The sequence below is a fragment of the Tyto alba genome, unplaced genomic scaffold (genome assembly GCF_018691265.1).
Source record: "Tyto alba isolate M040663 unplaced genomic scaffold, T.alba_DEE_v4.0 Super-Scaffold_26, whole genome shotgun sequence".
NCBI lineage: Eukaryota > Metazoa > Chordata > Aves > Strigiformes > Tytonidae > Tyto > Tyto alba.
Window position 1 is genome coordinate 807,320 of NW_024881300.1, and position 15,321 is coordinate 822,640.

General features: G+C 46.0%; 1 protein-coding gene across 1 annotated transcript; it reads left to right on the plus strand.

Annotated features, from left to right (window-relative positions):
- The first annotated feature begins 43 nt into the window (after window positions 1-43).
- Window positions 44-14,871, plus strand: GFOD2 (glucose-fructose oxidoreductase domain containing 2). The gene is made up of 3 exons (XM_032992825.2): window positions 44-154; window positions 5,455-5,798; window positions 12,588-14,871. Exons 2-3 carry the CDS (start codon window positions 5,540-5,542, stop codon window positions 13,484-13,486), a joined length of 1,158 nt encoding a protein of 385 aa, XP_032848716.1. The 5' UTR covers window positions 44-154; window positions 5,455-5,539; the 3' UTR covers window positions 13,487-14,871.
- The last annotated feature ends 450 nt before the right edge of the window (window positions 14,872-15,321 follow it).

A 15,321-nucleotide genomic window follows, 5' to 3' on the forward strand; every position in this document is an offset into this window, starting at 1 on the left:
CCGGTGCCCGGTGCGGCGGGGCGGGGCTGTGGCGCCTGCGCCTGCGCGGGCCGGGAGCGGGCGGCCGCGGCGGCAGCGCCCGGCGGGAGGATGCGCGGGGGGCGAGGCGGGGTAGGGCAGCGCCGGCGGCCCCCCCACCCTTGCCCGGCGGCAGGTAAGGGCGGCTCGGGGCGTCCCCCCGGCCCCGCTCCCCCGGCCCCGGCTCCGTCCGAGGGCGCTGAGCCGGGGGATGTCTCGGCGGGTCTCTCTCCGTGTGAGTCGGTGCCTTGGGGTGAGGGGAGGGGGAGGCCTGCCCGGTCCGGCCACCTGAGGTGAGGTGGGGGCCTTTCCCGCTCCAGCCCCGCGAGGCGAGGGCCTGCCCCGGCCAGTCCCGCGAGGGACCTGCGCACAAAGAGCAGCACCCCAAGCGCTGCACCCCCGCTCAGCGGAGAGCACCGTGGGCCGCGCCGGAGCCACCCCCCTGGGCTGCCCCGGTGGTAACGTGAGGGCCAGTTTGGTTCCGACGGTTTTCCCGGCGCTGTCGCCCCTGGCGCGGTCCTCACCGCCGCCTTTGGCCTCGGGCTGTACCTGCGGGAAGCGGCGGTGCCACCAGCGGGGCCGGGAGGGACAGAGCGCTGGGCCGGCCTCGTCTTCAGGTGTGGTGGGAGTTGCCGGAGGCTTTGGACTTGTGTATTATCGCCCAACCTGCTTCCGTTGAATTAAAAGCATGTTTAGGAAAGAAAGCACGCTGGTCTCTTTGACATCAGCACGTGAACCGTGGCCATACAGAGCTACAGGTCGATGTGTGTCAGAAGGCTGGATGAACAGTTTGGCAGGAAAAAATAACCTCGCGTATGAGGTGACCTCCAGCTTCTCAGGTGAAGTTCCCCTGGCTCTGTTTCTGCAGAGACCTTGCTGGCTTCCCAAGCGATGCCTGCAGTCTCTACACACGCTTCTGTCACCTCTGCTGGGGTCCTTACACAATGGACAGTTCTGGGGCAGCATCTGTTTTCACAGGAGGCCTCTGCAGTGCATTAACGTAACAGGTGTAAGGCCCCTGCTGCAAAGCAAAAATCTGAGTGGTTCCTGTGTTGTCAAAGATTATCACGCAACTTTAAGATCCGTGAGGATGTCACAACCAGTAGCAACTTTATTAATTGTACAGCCCTTGTTACTCGTCTTTGCAAACTCAAAAGCCATGACCCGCTGGATGAAATCAGTGCCCCTGGTGCTGGTGTGTTCCTCCACCATGTGCCTCACCTTCCTTGGAACCAAAATTGAACTTTTTTTGGATGAGCTGGAGAGGTATGAATCACTTTCTCCTTCTGTAGAGCCAGTGTTACCCTGACCAGTATCTTTCTGAACACAAGCTGTTATTCTTCTACTACCTTTGGCCATCTGTAATGGTCCACAATGGTTTCTGGGTGCTGTAGTCCTTGACTATACTATTTAGTTTTTGAGGCTTCTTCCTTCTGAACTCTCTGACTGCTTCTACATAGAATTGAATTGGATCTTGTAGGAATCGTCAGGTTTTTCATTGCACTGGGTCACATAAATACTTGTTGCTATGTATACCAAAAGAGTCAACCAGCAAACTCACCATGAAATTCAGCCAAAATTGAGACGTTTTGTCACCACAAAAAGGAATTGTGGCGAGGAACAAGATTAAAGAGCTCTAAGTGCTTCTATTTGCAAATTTAAGTTCAGAATGATGTTACAGGCATTGATTGTTTCATCTCTCACAGATCAGTCTCCTTTTTAATCTCCTGACGTTCAAGATACCTGTTTCAGTCTTGTTTTCACTTCCAGATAAAAGCCCTGCCTTTTGGTGTTTCTGTGAGAGGGTCTTCAGAAAAGTGTTCATTCCCGTCTTTGATTACCAGAGATACCAAGGCACAAGGATTTTAATTGCTGAAAGATTGGCTTATAAAAGGCTTTTCATGATTTAGGCAACTAGTTTGGTGAGACTTGTTTGAAGGTTTGAGGCTTGCTGGGTCCTAGAGTAAATATGTAGACATTGTACCTAATTCTAAGCTGGTGTCGGTTATAATTTCAAGTGTTTTTTTCTCAGAGCTGTTTCCACGCTCTGCTGAATTTATTTTTCACGACTTTTCAGCTCAGCTACTTGTGCTAGATCTGACTTCTGTGTACTTAGTGACCCTCAGTAGATTCCTTGAACTTGTCTAGTCTCCCTTTTGACTCCTGGTAAATGGCTAACGCCTCCAGTATCCTGTGACAAGGCATTTCAATGCTTACCAAAATTTGGTGCAAGGAGCCACATCCTTTAGATTGTTTTGATCTTGCCTTCTCTGAGCTCCATTTGATTTGCTCTTGTATTGTGAGAGACATTGAAAAATTAATTTTTCTCCATCCTAAGCCATTCAAGACTTTATTACCTTCTATGACGTCTTTTCCAAACAGGAATCTTTGCTTGCTTGGGTCTTCCTTATTTAGAGAATGTGTGCTTTTGATTACCTTTGTCTGCATCATTTCCAGCTCTGCTTGCCCCTCTTCCACCCTTAGAGGAGAAGTATCAGAAATGCGAGTAGAGCTCCAGAGAACGGTGCTCTGGGGACTTCTGTGGTGCCACAGTGCTGTTCTTTTAGGGTCTGTTCTTCGTGGACTGTTAATTACATCTGCCTCGCTCCTCAGCCGTGGCCTCATTCTGATACAGTTGGTTTTTAGATTGCTTCCCCAGGGTGGCCTAGGCTGGAATATCTCATCTACCAGCGCTTGAGTGTGTTTGTGGGAGGGTGGGGGGGTGTATCAATACGTACCCCTTTTCAAAAGCTCTTGTTGAACCTCCCGTTTTCAGCATTTACTCTAGTTCTGCCTGTGCCGCATACGCCCTGTGACTTGCCTGGTGCAAGGACTGTGTTTTCACTGCCCTTCAGCATCCCCATCCATCCCACTGGGGCTGTCCTGACAAACCAGGACCTCCCAGCTGGAGAAAGACTGGAGAGGGAATAAGAGGCTGCAAGTGGCTCTGAGGTGAGGGAAGAGACTCGTGCCCTCTGATCAGTGCCACTCTGCAGAGCCTGCTGCTCCGGTACTTGGGGGGTCCCCAGCCCTGCTGGGCCCCATAACTGTGCAAGCCGTGTCTTTGTACCCCAAGAGCGTGGCTGTCTTTCTAGAAGTCGTTGCTGAGGCTGGGTTGGCCAGTTCTTAGCTTGTTGTGGTACTAGTGGTGAGCTGATGTCCTTAAATTCTGGTATCATCAGGAGCCGGTCTCCAGGGTAGTAAATCTCTGGCTTTGGTGGGTTTGTGCCAATAGCTGCAGTGACAGTGATACAGTAGCACGTTATGTTTGAGGATAAGTGAGTTTAAAATTAATTCCACCTGACAGATTTTTATTTTTTTTTTTAAGAGGCAGTTGGATGGGAAACAGAAGAAAGTAAAACTTTAAATGAGCAGCTGTTACAGAAATCAGCTTATATGATTATCTGTAGCAGGAGTCTCCTATTGTGCAAGATGATGCTCTTTTTACTGCAAGCATTTTTTTCTTCTTCCAGCATATGAACTGCCAAATATAGGTGTGTGTGGACTTCCAACAGTTATACTTACTGTCCATCCAGTTGCAAGATTTTATTTTTGTTTGTGCCATTTATAGAAAACAAGCCTGAACACAAGCCATCCTTTCCGCCAGTGAATTACCCTTTTATGGAGAATAGTAAATATTTTCAAGTTCCTTTTGATACCATCCTTATTTGAGTGTTTTGCTAAATGTTTGATAAAGAGGAATTAATTCAAATTCAAATGAACTTTGTTCTTTATAAAGAAAGGCAATGACTGTATTACTACAAACCTAACATCACACAGAATAGGGAAAAAGCATACTGAATGAATTCAGTAAATATTTTGTAAGGTGTTTCATAGCATCTGTAAACATTTGTGTGTGTTTTGCAAAATAAATATTCACAACTGCTGCTGTTCTGTTTCCTAGTTTAGTGTCTATACTACAAAAATACCTAGAAATGCAGTTGGGGGTTGCAGTTTTGTTATGCTGGTCAGTGTAGGCACCCCCAAACTAACAAAGTGCTGGTTGCACACAATGCACTTGCACTGTGGGTAGTTTGAACTTGCACGATGATGCTTCCTGGTGCTGTGTCAGGATTTGCTTTCACACCTTGTAACTTAGCGTAAGTATTTTAGGATGGGGAGATGAGTAACCGTCTTTTTCCAGAATAGACTGTGATTCTTGTTGCTTGTGGGGATTTTTTTCCAAAGGTGTTGGACTGGTGTTGGTACCATTTCTCTTTTTAAACATGGTCTTTGCTTTTTCATTATAAGCTTCTGAAGCAAACTAAATTTGTCATGTCTATAAAATTAAGAAAACTTAAAAAAAAAAAAAAATCAAAAAGTCAACAGTGGGCGTAGTAGATAAGAATTCCAAATGGCACAGGACAAGAGCCAGATTGTGAGTTGCTGCAGTGTCACAGATTGAGGAGACTTCTGATGTCTCTCCTCGAGGTTGGTGCTCAGGTGAATGTTAAAGGCAGTTCAGCCAGTTGTGTCCAGAGACGTTTCTGAGACAAACTGGCAAGTAGGGGTCCAAAGTGATTAATTTACTTGGAAGTACTTAAAAGAACAAAAGAAGTGTGACTTAACCAAATGTTTGTGTATAGGGAATATAATAATTCTGTGCAAAACCCTGTGTACCTGGAGATTAAATAGCATGGGCAGAAGGAGATACTTTTAACTGTTCTAAGTAAAACTTAACTAAGCACAACTGACATAGAGAAGTGCCCGTTTCCTTTCTGAAAGCACTTTTCTGTGTATTTAAACACTGACATTATCTCTCCTTATAGCCTTCTCCTCCCTAGGCTAAACAAGCTCAGTGAATCCAGGCTTTCCCCACAGGACATGTTTTCTAGATGTTATCTGGAGTGGCTTAACTATTTGCTGTAAAATTGCTAAGCTCCGAGTAGTTGGTTTTGGTTTGTGTATTTAATTTGGAAGAAAGATTTATGTGCCCAAAAGCTTGCCTATTATTTCCAACTATCTCAGTCAGTCTAATAAAAGATACGACCTCATCTCACAAACCTTTATTACATGTAGAGAGTTACATCATCACAACTACAGCAGTGCTGCTCTTACTGCCGGTGTGATAGACTCTTGTGTTCCGTCCCCTTGACGCTTCCTGTCGCTCCCAGTTTGTGCCTTGTGTGCTCTGGTTTGTCCCAGCGTGCCCGTGTGTGTTTCTGTATGTGCGTCCTGAGTTTTGAAGCTCAGGAGATGCTCGTGACTTTGTCGAGCTGCTTTTTTTGCCATTCTTTTGCAATAGGATTGTTAGACTTGTGCCTTAATACTCTTTCTCTACAGATTGCAAGTTTGGGGGGGGTTCTGTTTTTTTCATTAGGTTCTTTGAAAATTTTGCATGTCGTATAAAGGATAGAAGCTAGCATTCAAGCTAGCTGCGTTTGATATCAAAATATGTCTGTTGTCGATACTGACGTGTAACTTCACACGTTTTAGGAGCTGTGGATGGAACAGAAAGCTGAGGAGCCCAACGTTTTATCAAAGGCCTACACGTAGATCCTGATGCTTAAATGAATGCAGAATGAAAATGCTTCCTGGAGTGGGTGTGTTTGGAACTGGCAGCACCGCCCGGGTACTGGTACCGTTGCTGAGAGCGGAAGGCTTCTCCATTGAAGCGCTTTGGGGCAAGACCGAAGAGGAAGCCAAACAGCTGGCGGAGGAGATGAACATCTCCTTCTACACGAGTCGGACTGACGATGTCTTGCTGCACCAGGATGTAGATTTGGTTTGCATCAATATCCCTCCACCGCTAACTCGGCAAATTGCTGTGAAGGCGCTAGGTATCTTTTTATCTTTGGAGTTGGACCAAGTATCCATAGCTCATTGGCAGGTTGAAATTTGAAGCTGTTACCCCAGCACAATTGTGGTTGCATGCAAATGCAGTGCTAAGGGTTTTGTGTGGGATTGGTAGCTCCAGCTGCAAGAAAGGTTACCTAGAATTTTTTGTAAAAATACTGTTTATAGCTGCTTATAGCTTTGCAAGACTTGAACCAATTGGGCTAAAATATCTCACATCTTCTTCAGACTGAACTTGTGGTGGGGAGGTTTTCATAAAAATGAGCTGGTTTAGAGATGATAATGATGAGGGCGTGAAATGTTTTTATGCCCATTTTAAAAACAAACAAACAAAAAAACCCCAAACAACTTAAGTTGCTTAATTAATTTCATATCTTCCCACGTTCTGCAATAGGAAACCCTAGATTTCCCTGGGGTTGGGGGGGGTTGTTCAGCTCTGCTTTTCGTTTTCCATGCAAATAAAACCAAACTTGAAAGTTAAAAGCCTTTGAAAAAATGTTTGCATGCACTCAGTAGAATCTTGTGAGTTAGGTCCTAAATTCTCTGCAGATGCTGTTCTTGGCCAGTGTGCTGTGACCCTGGCCACCGCCTGGAGCTCTCGTGGGACATCCATGTCTGTAGCTTGCTGGTCTGGTCCCCGGTGCAGACTTGCTGGAGAAATCCTCCCACCTGACTCAGGAGGGCAGATGCTGGGGGAGGAGATGTTGGGGACAGCAGGAGGAATCCAGCAAGATGGGCTGGGTGAAGGTGTCTGGAAGAGAAGGGATGACACCCTGAACTGGTTGGGCAGGGAGGTGGGAGCCAACTGCCTGGGCATCCTGACATTTCTTAATTCTCCAGCATGTGCCTTTGTAGTGTTAATGTCCTCTCGCATGGGTGTGAGTTTGCGTGTAATTCTGTAAATAACAAGTATGATATTTTTAGTGTGTGTACAGAAGACCCATATGAGTTAATTTTAGGATGGGTAGTATCTCAAACCACGTGACCCGGGGTGGTTTGTTGTTCTTAGCCTCTTTGCTCTAAAGTAATTTGTTTTGGAAGTAAACAACTCCCTGCACAAACATTTGCAGTGCCACTTAGATACGCAGAGAGAGATTTCAGGCTTTTTCTTTTTTTCTTTTTTTACATTGCTAGATTTGTTTGTTTGCCTTGTTAGAGTATTGTCCTTTGAACTTAAGGTATTCTGATTTTTGAGTATTTGAACTGTAAGTTAGAATTTATTTCCTTCAATATGCTAAAAGTTCTTTTAAACACTTGGTAGGTAATAAGCGTTTCACTAGTTCTTGTGGCTCTTGATGATCCAGTGGGCTAAAAGGAAAGGACTGAACCTTCTCTGGTGAATTATTAACTAAATAGGATTCAGATTCTTCCTTTGAAGGCTGAGAACCTGTAAGATGGCATTATCCAGAGGAGGAAAGGGGGGATAAGGCTGGTGCAGAATTACAGAGGTGATATGTATGCTTGACTGCAAGCATAGAGAAGTGGAAAGCTGAAAAAGCTAGGGAAATGAATGGATGAAGTAGTAAATGGTAGTTTATTCTTTACTTCTGTTTGTCTTGAAATGTTCTGATCTGCAAACCGATGCAGGCATCGCAGACCCAGTGCAATGCTGACCTTGTCTGTCAGCTTTCTAGGTTCATCCCAATGGTATCCATAGATCTGCTACTGAGTATGTTGCGACATGATTTTAAGCCAGTTGTTGGATGGTTTACTGTGATTGAGCATTCTGAAGGAACACAAAATCGGGGTAGGGCCGAAGATGGCAAGTACATTTTCTCTGAAAGTTCAGATTGACACAGTGATGTTTATAATTAGATAATTACTGGCTGTGAATTGTATATAATAGATTGGTGTTTACTAGCTGAGAGACTGAGCTTTAGGAAAGATCAGATGTGGTACAGTGATAATGGTCTTGTGTGATTTGTTTTATTGGGATTGGTTTGTTTGTTTGTTTTAAAGTGGTTACACTTTTATTACTTATTTGTATACTTTTTTTTATACTTTTTTTTTTCTTTTTTAATTTAAAAATGTGCTTACATTTTTATTTCTGGCAGAGAAGAGAGACCCAGTTTTACCAGGCAGTGCAATTTGGTTGCATAAGTTTCTTACTGACAGGCATCCATAAATAAGTCTAGGTACAACTTTGGCATGATGAGGACAAAGCAGTAACACTGGATTGAGTTCATGAACCAGACAGAACAGATCAAAGCCCAGAGGATAATTCAAATTAAAATCAGTGTAATCTTATAGTTTATCTCCACAAGAAGCAAAGCAAGAAGCTATGCTAAAATTTGTGCTTCCTTTGATCTCAGAGGAACTAAATTAATTTCTCAAAATGTCTGTGTTGTGGTTCATGTCCCACAGTTAAAATGCATCCACCTTTGCATTAGGTGAGTACAGAGCAGAGTTACCAGCTGGAGTGGAATGTAAAATATGTGATGTTTGTGTGTGAGGTGAAGTTCAGGGAGGTAGAACATGAGAAGTCCTCGGAGTAAAATTTCTTCAGGATGCTAAAGGTAATGCTGCTGCACCTACTGAGCCCAGCCATCACACAAATGGCTTGTGGAGTGGCTACAGAGGAACCTTTTTTTGTTTCTCTTGGTTTATAGTGGTTGACTACATCGTTTCAGACATCTTTGCAACATAGATTGTTTGACCCCCTGATTTTGTGGAGTCCCTACAAATTATAGCACATGTATGTTAATTATGAAGGAAGGAGCCAGAAAGGGCTCTATCACTGTGTTGTGTTGTGACAAATCCAGGCTTCCTGTTCTTGAAACAGGATGAACAAGCATGCTATGAGTGCTCTTTGCATATTGTGCTTCCCATCTCAGTAACAAGTAGCGTGGAGGTCTTTTCAAACCATAGGCAAACAAGGAATTAAATCAGGTGTGTTTTGGAATGAGCATTCATTCATTGGGAGGCTCCCAAAGCAAGTACGTCTGAAACTGGCCGTGTTTGGGCAGACTCCTCAGACACTCCCAGCTTCTTATGGTGGACAAAGCAGTGGTCTGGTTTGCTTCAACAGCAGTCAGTTGTACATCTTCCTCAGTGAAACCTTGGGTATCTGACATTATTCAGGGGAGTAAAGAACGTGCATGCTGATTGTGGAGAGAGTGACTCTTCACAGTTCGGGGTGCACCTCTCCCATCTTTTCATGCACGCACACCCTCCAAAGACCTTACCAGGCTGCCGGGTCCCTTCTCCTTCCTCCTGCCCCTGCTGGCATCCTCCCTACCAGGAGGAGGGAGTGGGCTGGGGCATCCTGACAATTGCTGGGGGCTGTGCCCCTCCCCAGTACCTGTGATGGCTTGGGGCAGCATCCACCAGGTAGCACCAGAAAGCAGTGAGTTTTCTGTGCTTGCATTTTATTAACCAGGGTTGTAAAATACTTCACATATGGCAAGTTTTGGATGTGGTGTGGCTGAGCAGCTGCAGGGGAAGCCGATGCCTCGGTGCTGATGGACAGTGTATGTCAGACTAGAGATGTAAGATTCCTTTAGGAGAAAATAGTTGAGTTTATTCTGCTGTCCAGTAAGTCTCAGCTCACCTGTTGGCTTTTGATTGCTTCCATAGGATGTGAACACACTTTAAATCCGGTATTTCATTGAGTGAAACCATGTTTTGGCTGTATTACGTTAATGAGAGTCAGAAGACTTCTGTTTAAATGCTTCTTTATTTACTAAAACGGGAGTTGGTTTGAAAATTCTTGGAATCTAGCAGGTACTTTTGCCCCTGAGCGTGGGAGTAGACCGTTTGTTTGAGGACTCCTGGTAATGGTGACCTTTGATTCTCTTTTTTTCCCTTGCCTCCTACTGCAGCAACCAGTTGAATAGCCATAAATAGGAGGACTTCATGCAGACGGGGTTCGCTCTGAGGTGTGCACAGAGAAAACCCCGAGGCGTGTTGCTAGGACAGTCTGCAGTGAGGTTCATTGTAGGCAGCAGAGCTACTGCTGCCCTAGCTCGCTGCCTCTGGGGTGGGGAGACCCAACTCCACAGCTCCACCTCCTTCCTTCCAGGCATGCAGCCCCTTCTGTGGGCTTAGACCCACCTGTGAGCTGATTTAACCCTCCCGCTGGGAAAGAGGAAGCTTTCTTTTCTAAACTGGACTCGGTGAGCTGAACTGGCTCGCAGAGGGCTCTGAGGAGCACCAGAGCTGTGTGGTGACTCTCATGTCTCCCATGGTCTGGTGAGGACCTCAACAGAAAATTCTGTAGCAGTGATTTAAGAAAACAATATGGTACAAAGTTCAGGTTATTCGTTATCAACATAATAGTAACAAGACGAGGGTTCCAAGTTGCTCTGCTTCGGAAAACAGAAGGCATGGTGGTTATGTTGGTAAGGGACTTGCTAGCCATCTCCAACTTGGCCCTTGTCCTTGCTACAAGGTCATCTCTGTGAGCCTGGGGACGGCCGGGGGGATGTCCCACTGAGGGCAGCCACAGGATTATCCCAGAGACGTTAGGGCATACCCAGGTCTCCGTCCTGGCACTCCAGCAGTGCTCGGTGGGCTGTGCCGAGCTGTCAGCGCGCCGTGCTGACTGCCAGCCCCCAAAAAAAGGTATCAGTCAGTTTTAGCTCCTCGAGCGGCTCAGCCCACGCTGGCAAGAAGAGCACGGCGCTGACGCAGGGCTGGGGGCGGGCGGGTGGGTGGCAGAACCAGGGCAGCCCGGCGTGGAACGGCTGTCCCCGCGTGGCAGGGGTGGGGATCTCTGGCTTGGCCCTCGCACCTCTCGGTCCCCCATCACGGGGACCCAGCCCCTTTGGCCTGGGCCCCTTTGGGCGCTGTCGGGCTGCTCGAAGAGCCAACTCGGGGCAATAACCTGCCAGAAAAAGAGCCCAGATGAGTGGATATTTCCAGGCTAGGTTTGTACTCCTGTGCCACCAGATACATGGCGGAGGGTGGTGGGGTTGTGCAGCGGGGAGAGCGGCACCAACAGAGCACTGACCGCAGAGCTGTACCCCATGGGTATGCAGATCAAGAGTCCTTTTATTTTCCACAAACTCTGAGAACTGCGGATCTGCTCAGGATGCTGTGAATTTCCTTTCACTTTTTCCTTCGGTTTGTATGTTACTGTAACGAGGCTTGAGATAAGTGCCATTTAAACAAGAAGGCAGATAATCCAGGCGCTGGAGTGTCTCAAGATGTTTCGGCCAGCCCTGCAGAATATTGAACAGAGCGTTGTGCCTCATCTCAGCAGCAGGATTGGGGACGGGGGAGTCAGAAATGGTCCCTGATGTAGGGGGTTACCAGTGGGCAGCCAGAGTGTTCCCAGGGAGTTTGACCTTACCCTTTGTTCCTTAAAGCTTCTGTTGACTCACACCTATTTGGGGGATTTCTTTGGACGAGGCCACTAAAAATTGTAGTCTTGTCATCTTCTGACTGGATTTTGTTTGTGTCTGTTAGAAATGTAGGTTCTGAGTTTTCTCTAGCTGTGGTTGTCCCCTTGCTGAGCTGGACACAGCAATGTGTCACAGGAGCTGGCTGGCCCCTGCCTTGCTCAGATGGTTCCCAAAACGCTTGCTCAGCACAGCCAGGGACTGGAGTGCTGAGAGCAGGAGCTGCAGTGTGGGATCTGGCTTCTCCTTGTGCAAGAGGCTGATCGAAGCACTTGTGCTGGTACCTTCTCATCGGGGAGTTGATTAAAAGCTGTTCTGAGCAGGGAGCGCAGTCTGTGCCTGGGTACAGAGGAGCTTTCAGAGAGGTGTGGCGATTCCTGCAATTCTTGGACAGAAACTGTGCTGGGATGTGACTGACCTTCGGGTCTGGCATCACCAGTTAATGTCTGGAGACTTCTAGGTATACCCCTGCTTGTTATAGTGACCAATGTTTAGATAAGTATTTTATCAGAACAGACGTATATGGAAAAGTTAAACCATGCCATGAGAAAAGGGTGAAGATCGGGGAGGAAGAGAGAATACCAGCAAAGCACCAAATGTAGGAATTTGATTGAAGCTTGCACTGGGATGCTCTTTTGTATTACTTTTTTTTTTTTTTTTTTTTTTAACTTTAAAGCAGAAATAAATAAATTATTGACTGCCCACGTTGATTCAGGCTGAGCACAAGATAAAGTGCATCAGCAGGAATGAAAACGCAGTGGCTCAGCTTGCGAGTGCAGCTCTCATCCGTGTAACTCGCTGCCACCTTGGCGGTCTTACTGCACAAGTAGGCTGTACACGCAGACCAAAATGTTTTGCTTTCCAATGAGCGATGCTTTTAAAACAATCCACCTCCCGAAACATCATTTCTAATTCTTGTGTACTGTAAACAGGCCACTAATTATCTTGTGTGTCCCATTTCTAGTCATCTATTTAAAATAATAAATTCATAGTGATGGTGAAGTACAGAGTGAAAATCCAATCTCCCCTTCACTCACCTCTTCCCTGCATGCTATGTGACTTTTTCTTTTTTTTTTCCCTCTGGCTATATAGGCATTCAAATAATTCTATAGCTACAATGTGCAAATTGTGTCTTGTTTTGATGTCATGTGATGCCATTTATCTTTCGTGATGTAAAAACTCGCTCTTTGTTTGGAGCCTCTCTCTGTGGGAGTTTGTCACCTCTGCAACCTGAGCATCTTGAAAGCAGCTTTGAGCCTGCTGCACCTGGCTTTCCTATTTTAGTTCCCAGACCTTTGCGTTTGAGATTGCGGCAGGAAAACCTGACTCTTAAAACCCCCACTTCTTGCCAAGCTTTAGGGCATCTGAGCATATTTTGCTTGTGTGTGCTATGTTTGGGTTTTTTGTTGGTTTTTTTCATTTGTGCTGCAGGAATAGGGAAGAACGTGATCTGTGAGAAAGCTGCTACCTCTGTGGATGCCTTCAGGATGGTCACAGCTGCCAGGTATTACCCCAAGCTGATGAGCATTGTTGGCAATGTTCTCCGTTTCTTGCCCGCCTTTGTGAAGATGAAGCAGTTGATAGAAGAACACTATGTGGGCAACGTGATGATCTGCGACGTGCGAGTTTATGGGGGAAGCCTGCTCAGCCACAAATACAACTGGATCTGTGACGAGCTGATGGGAGGAGGTGGTCTGCATACGATGGGAACCTACATTATCGACCTCCTAACACACCTCGTCAGCAGGAGAGCAGAGAAGGTCCATGGTTTGCTCAAGACTTTTGTGAAGCAGAACACAGCTATAAGCGGGATCCGCCACGTCACTAGCGATGACTTCTGCTTCTTCCAGATGCTCATGAGCGAGGGTGTCTGTTGCACTGTGACTCTCAACTTCAACATGCCTGGATCGTTCATCCATGAAGTCATGATTGTTGGGTCTGCCGGTCGCCTCATAGCTCGCGGGACAGACTTGTATGGGCAGAAAAACACTGCGCTCCAAGAAGAACTACTGTTTACAGACTCTCTGACTGTCAACAAAGGCCTTTTGGATAAAGGGTTTAAAGACATCCCGCTGCTTTACCTAAAAGGAATGGTGTACATGGTGCAAGCACTGCGGCAGTCTTTCCAAGACCAGGAAGACCGTCGGACGTGGGATCATAAACCTGTCTCTATGGCAGCCTCTTTCGAAGACGGTCTGTACATGCAAAGTGTAGTAGAGGCCATCAAGAAATCCAGCAGGTCAGGGGAGTGGGAGGCTGTGGAGGTGATGACTGAGGAACCAGATGCCAATCAAAACCTGTGCGAGGCGCTTCAAAGAAATAATTTATGAACATTCCTGCTTTGGAAGATAGGACGATTAACACTTCTGGCTGTAATGTAAAAAAGGTCTCTGTTTTTAAGATATGTAGATTCTTATTTAATAACCTGGGTTCCTTGTTTTTTTTAAACATGTAAAATACGTCATGTTCTGACAGAAACTGTTCTGATTTAAATTGTTTAAAAGAGTTTTAAATGTTTCCATTTTTGCAAACATTTAATTTTTGTCTTGAAGACTGGTAGGAAAACTTGAATTGCCCTTTGCACTTGCAATAGATGAAGTGAAGCATGGGATCTCTGCCATTGCATGGCTTGGAAATGGGACACAACCCCTGTTGCACAGGTTGCTTATTTTAACCCTTTTAACGTGAGAGCATGCAGAGCAAGATCAGGGAGTGTCTGTTGTTCAGATGCCTTTTCCTTCTCCCTTGGAGACTGATTTAAGTTTTACTCCTCAGCTTGTAAAATTTTATAAAAGAGTTTAGTGATGTAACAGGTCTCTAAACTCCTATAGGCCAAAACGTAGAAGGAACAGATTAAAGTTTGTAACGTAAGGATCAGCCTGTTGGCTTCCTGCATGTGGCAAATGTCTTTCAAATTCATTTGAACTGGCATTTGGTTTAAATGATACTATGAATTCTCTGTTGATGGTGTCTTGGCAGGAAAATCATCAGGCAGTCTGTGACGATTTTTATTGTTCTTTGGTATCTGTAGACATTATTCCTTCCATTCAAGAGGCTGCCTGCATCCAGCAGCTTCTTGCCATAAGCTCTGTGCCCGTCAGTTGTGTTTACTGCCTGGCAGCACCAGTGCCGTGTCTGCGGGGCCACGTTCTCGTTCCTGTGACTGTTAACAAATGCCTCACAGGGTCGTGGGATTTCCACGGTGTCGTGGGTAAGGAAGCTGTACAGCATTAACCTTCCAGGGACCTGGAGATGGAGGTGAGGAGGTATTTCCTACTTCTTGCAGCACTCTTAACGTGCTGGCCGGGTAACTGTCACACTACACACATCCTGATAGTTGAGAGAATGGGGACTGAACTGTCATGGGTAAGTCTGCTCTTGATCTCAAACACTGGATATTAACCCTCTGGCCCTGCCCATCCTCACACCCTCCTGCAGCTTGTGTCCAGGGGAGAAATCTGTTGGCAGGTCATGGGTGGAAGTTCATTGCATTTGAGAAGTGTTTCTCTCTGCGGCAGGTATGCAGAAGGGATAATCCAATTTTACTACATTTATTTTGTGTACTTGAAAGCTTTTTTTTTTAATGTATTTCCCACAAAGTTGTAACCCTTTGTATTTATGTATATTAACATGCAAACTGCTGTTTCATAAGCTGGCCCTTCCTGAAAGTTACCTTGTTTTCTACAGAAATAAAAAGTTGTGTTTGTTGAGGGCATTCTTTATGCGGCTGTGTGCTTGTGTTTGATTTGGTCAAGCTGAAACTATCCAAATAAATGTGAACAGGAGACTTACACCTGGGGCTCAGTACCTGTTGAGTTCTTCCCTGCTTCTGTGCTGTTTTGCTGCCGGCTGGGTAGCTTGGGTGTGGAAGAAGCTCAGTGATATCTATCAATATAGCTCCGTGCTGTCCTAGCAAGTGTCGTCCACTTATCACCAAGGGAAAGTGAGTCTCACCAGAAGATCTAGTCCCCGCGTCTTTGCTGTTTCCCTCAGACTACAGCTGTTGAACAGCTGGGTTTGGAGATCCTCTTGCCTAACTTGGACTTACCATGTCAACTTTTGTGATTAAAAGATCTTTATTTTTTTCTGCCTGACTCACAGTAGAAATTGCTGGAAGACATCAACTAAGAAGCAAAATCCCCGTAGTATTGGTGGGACCACTTCC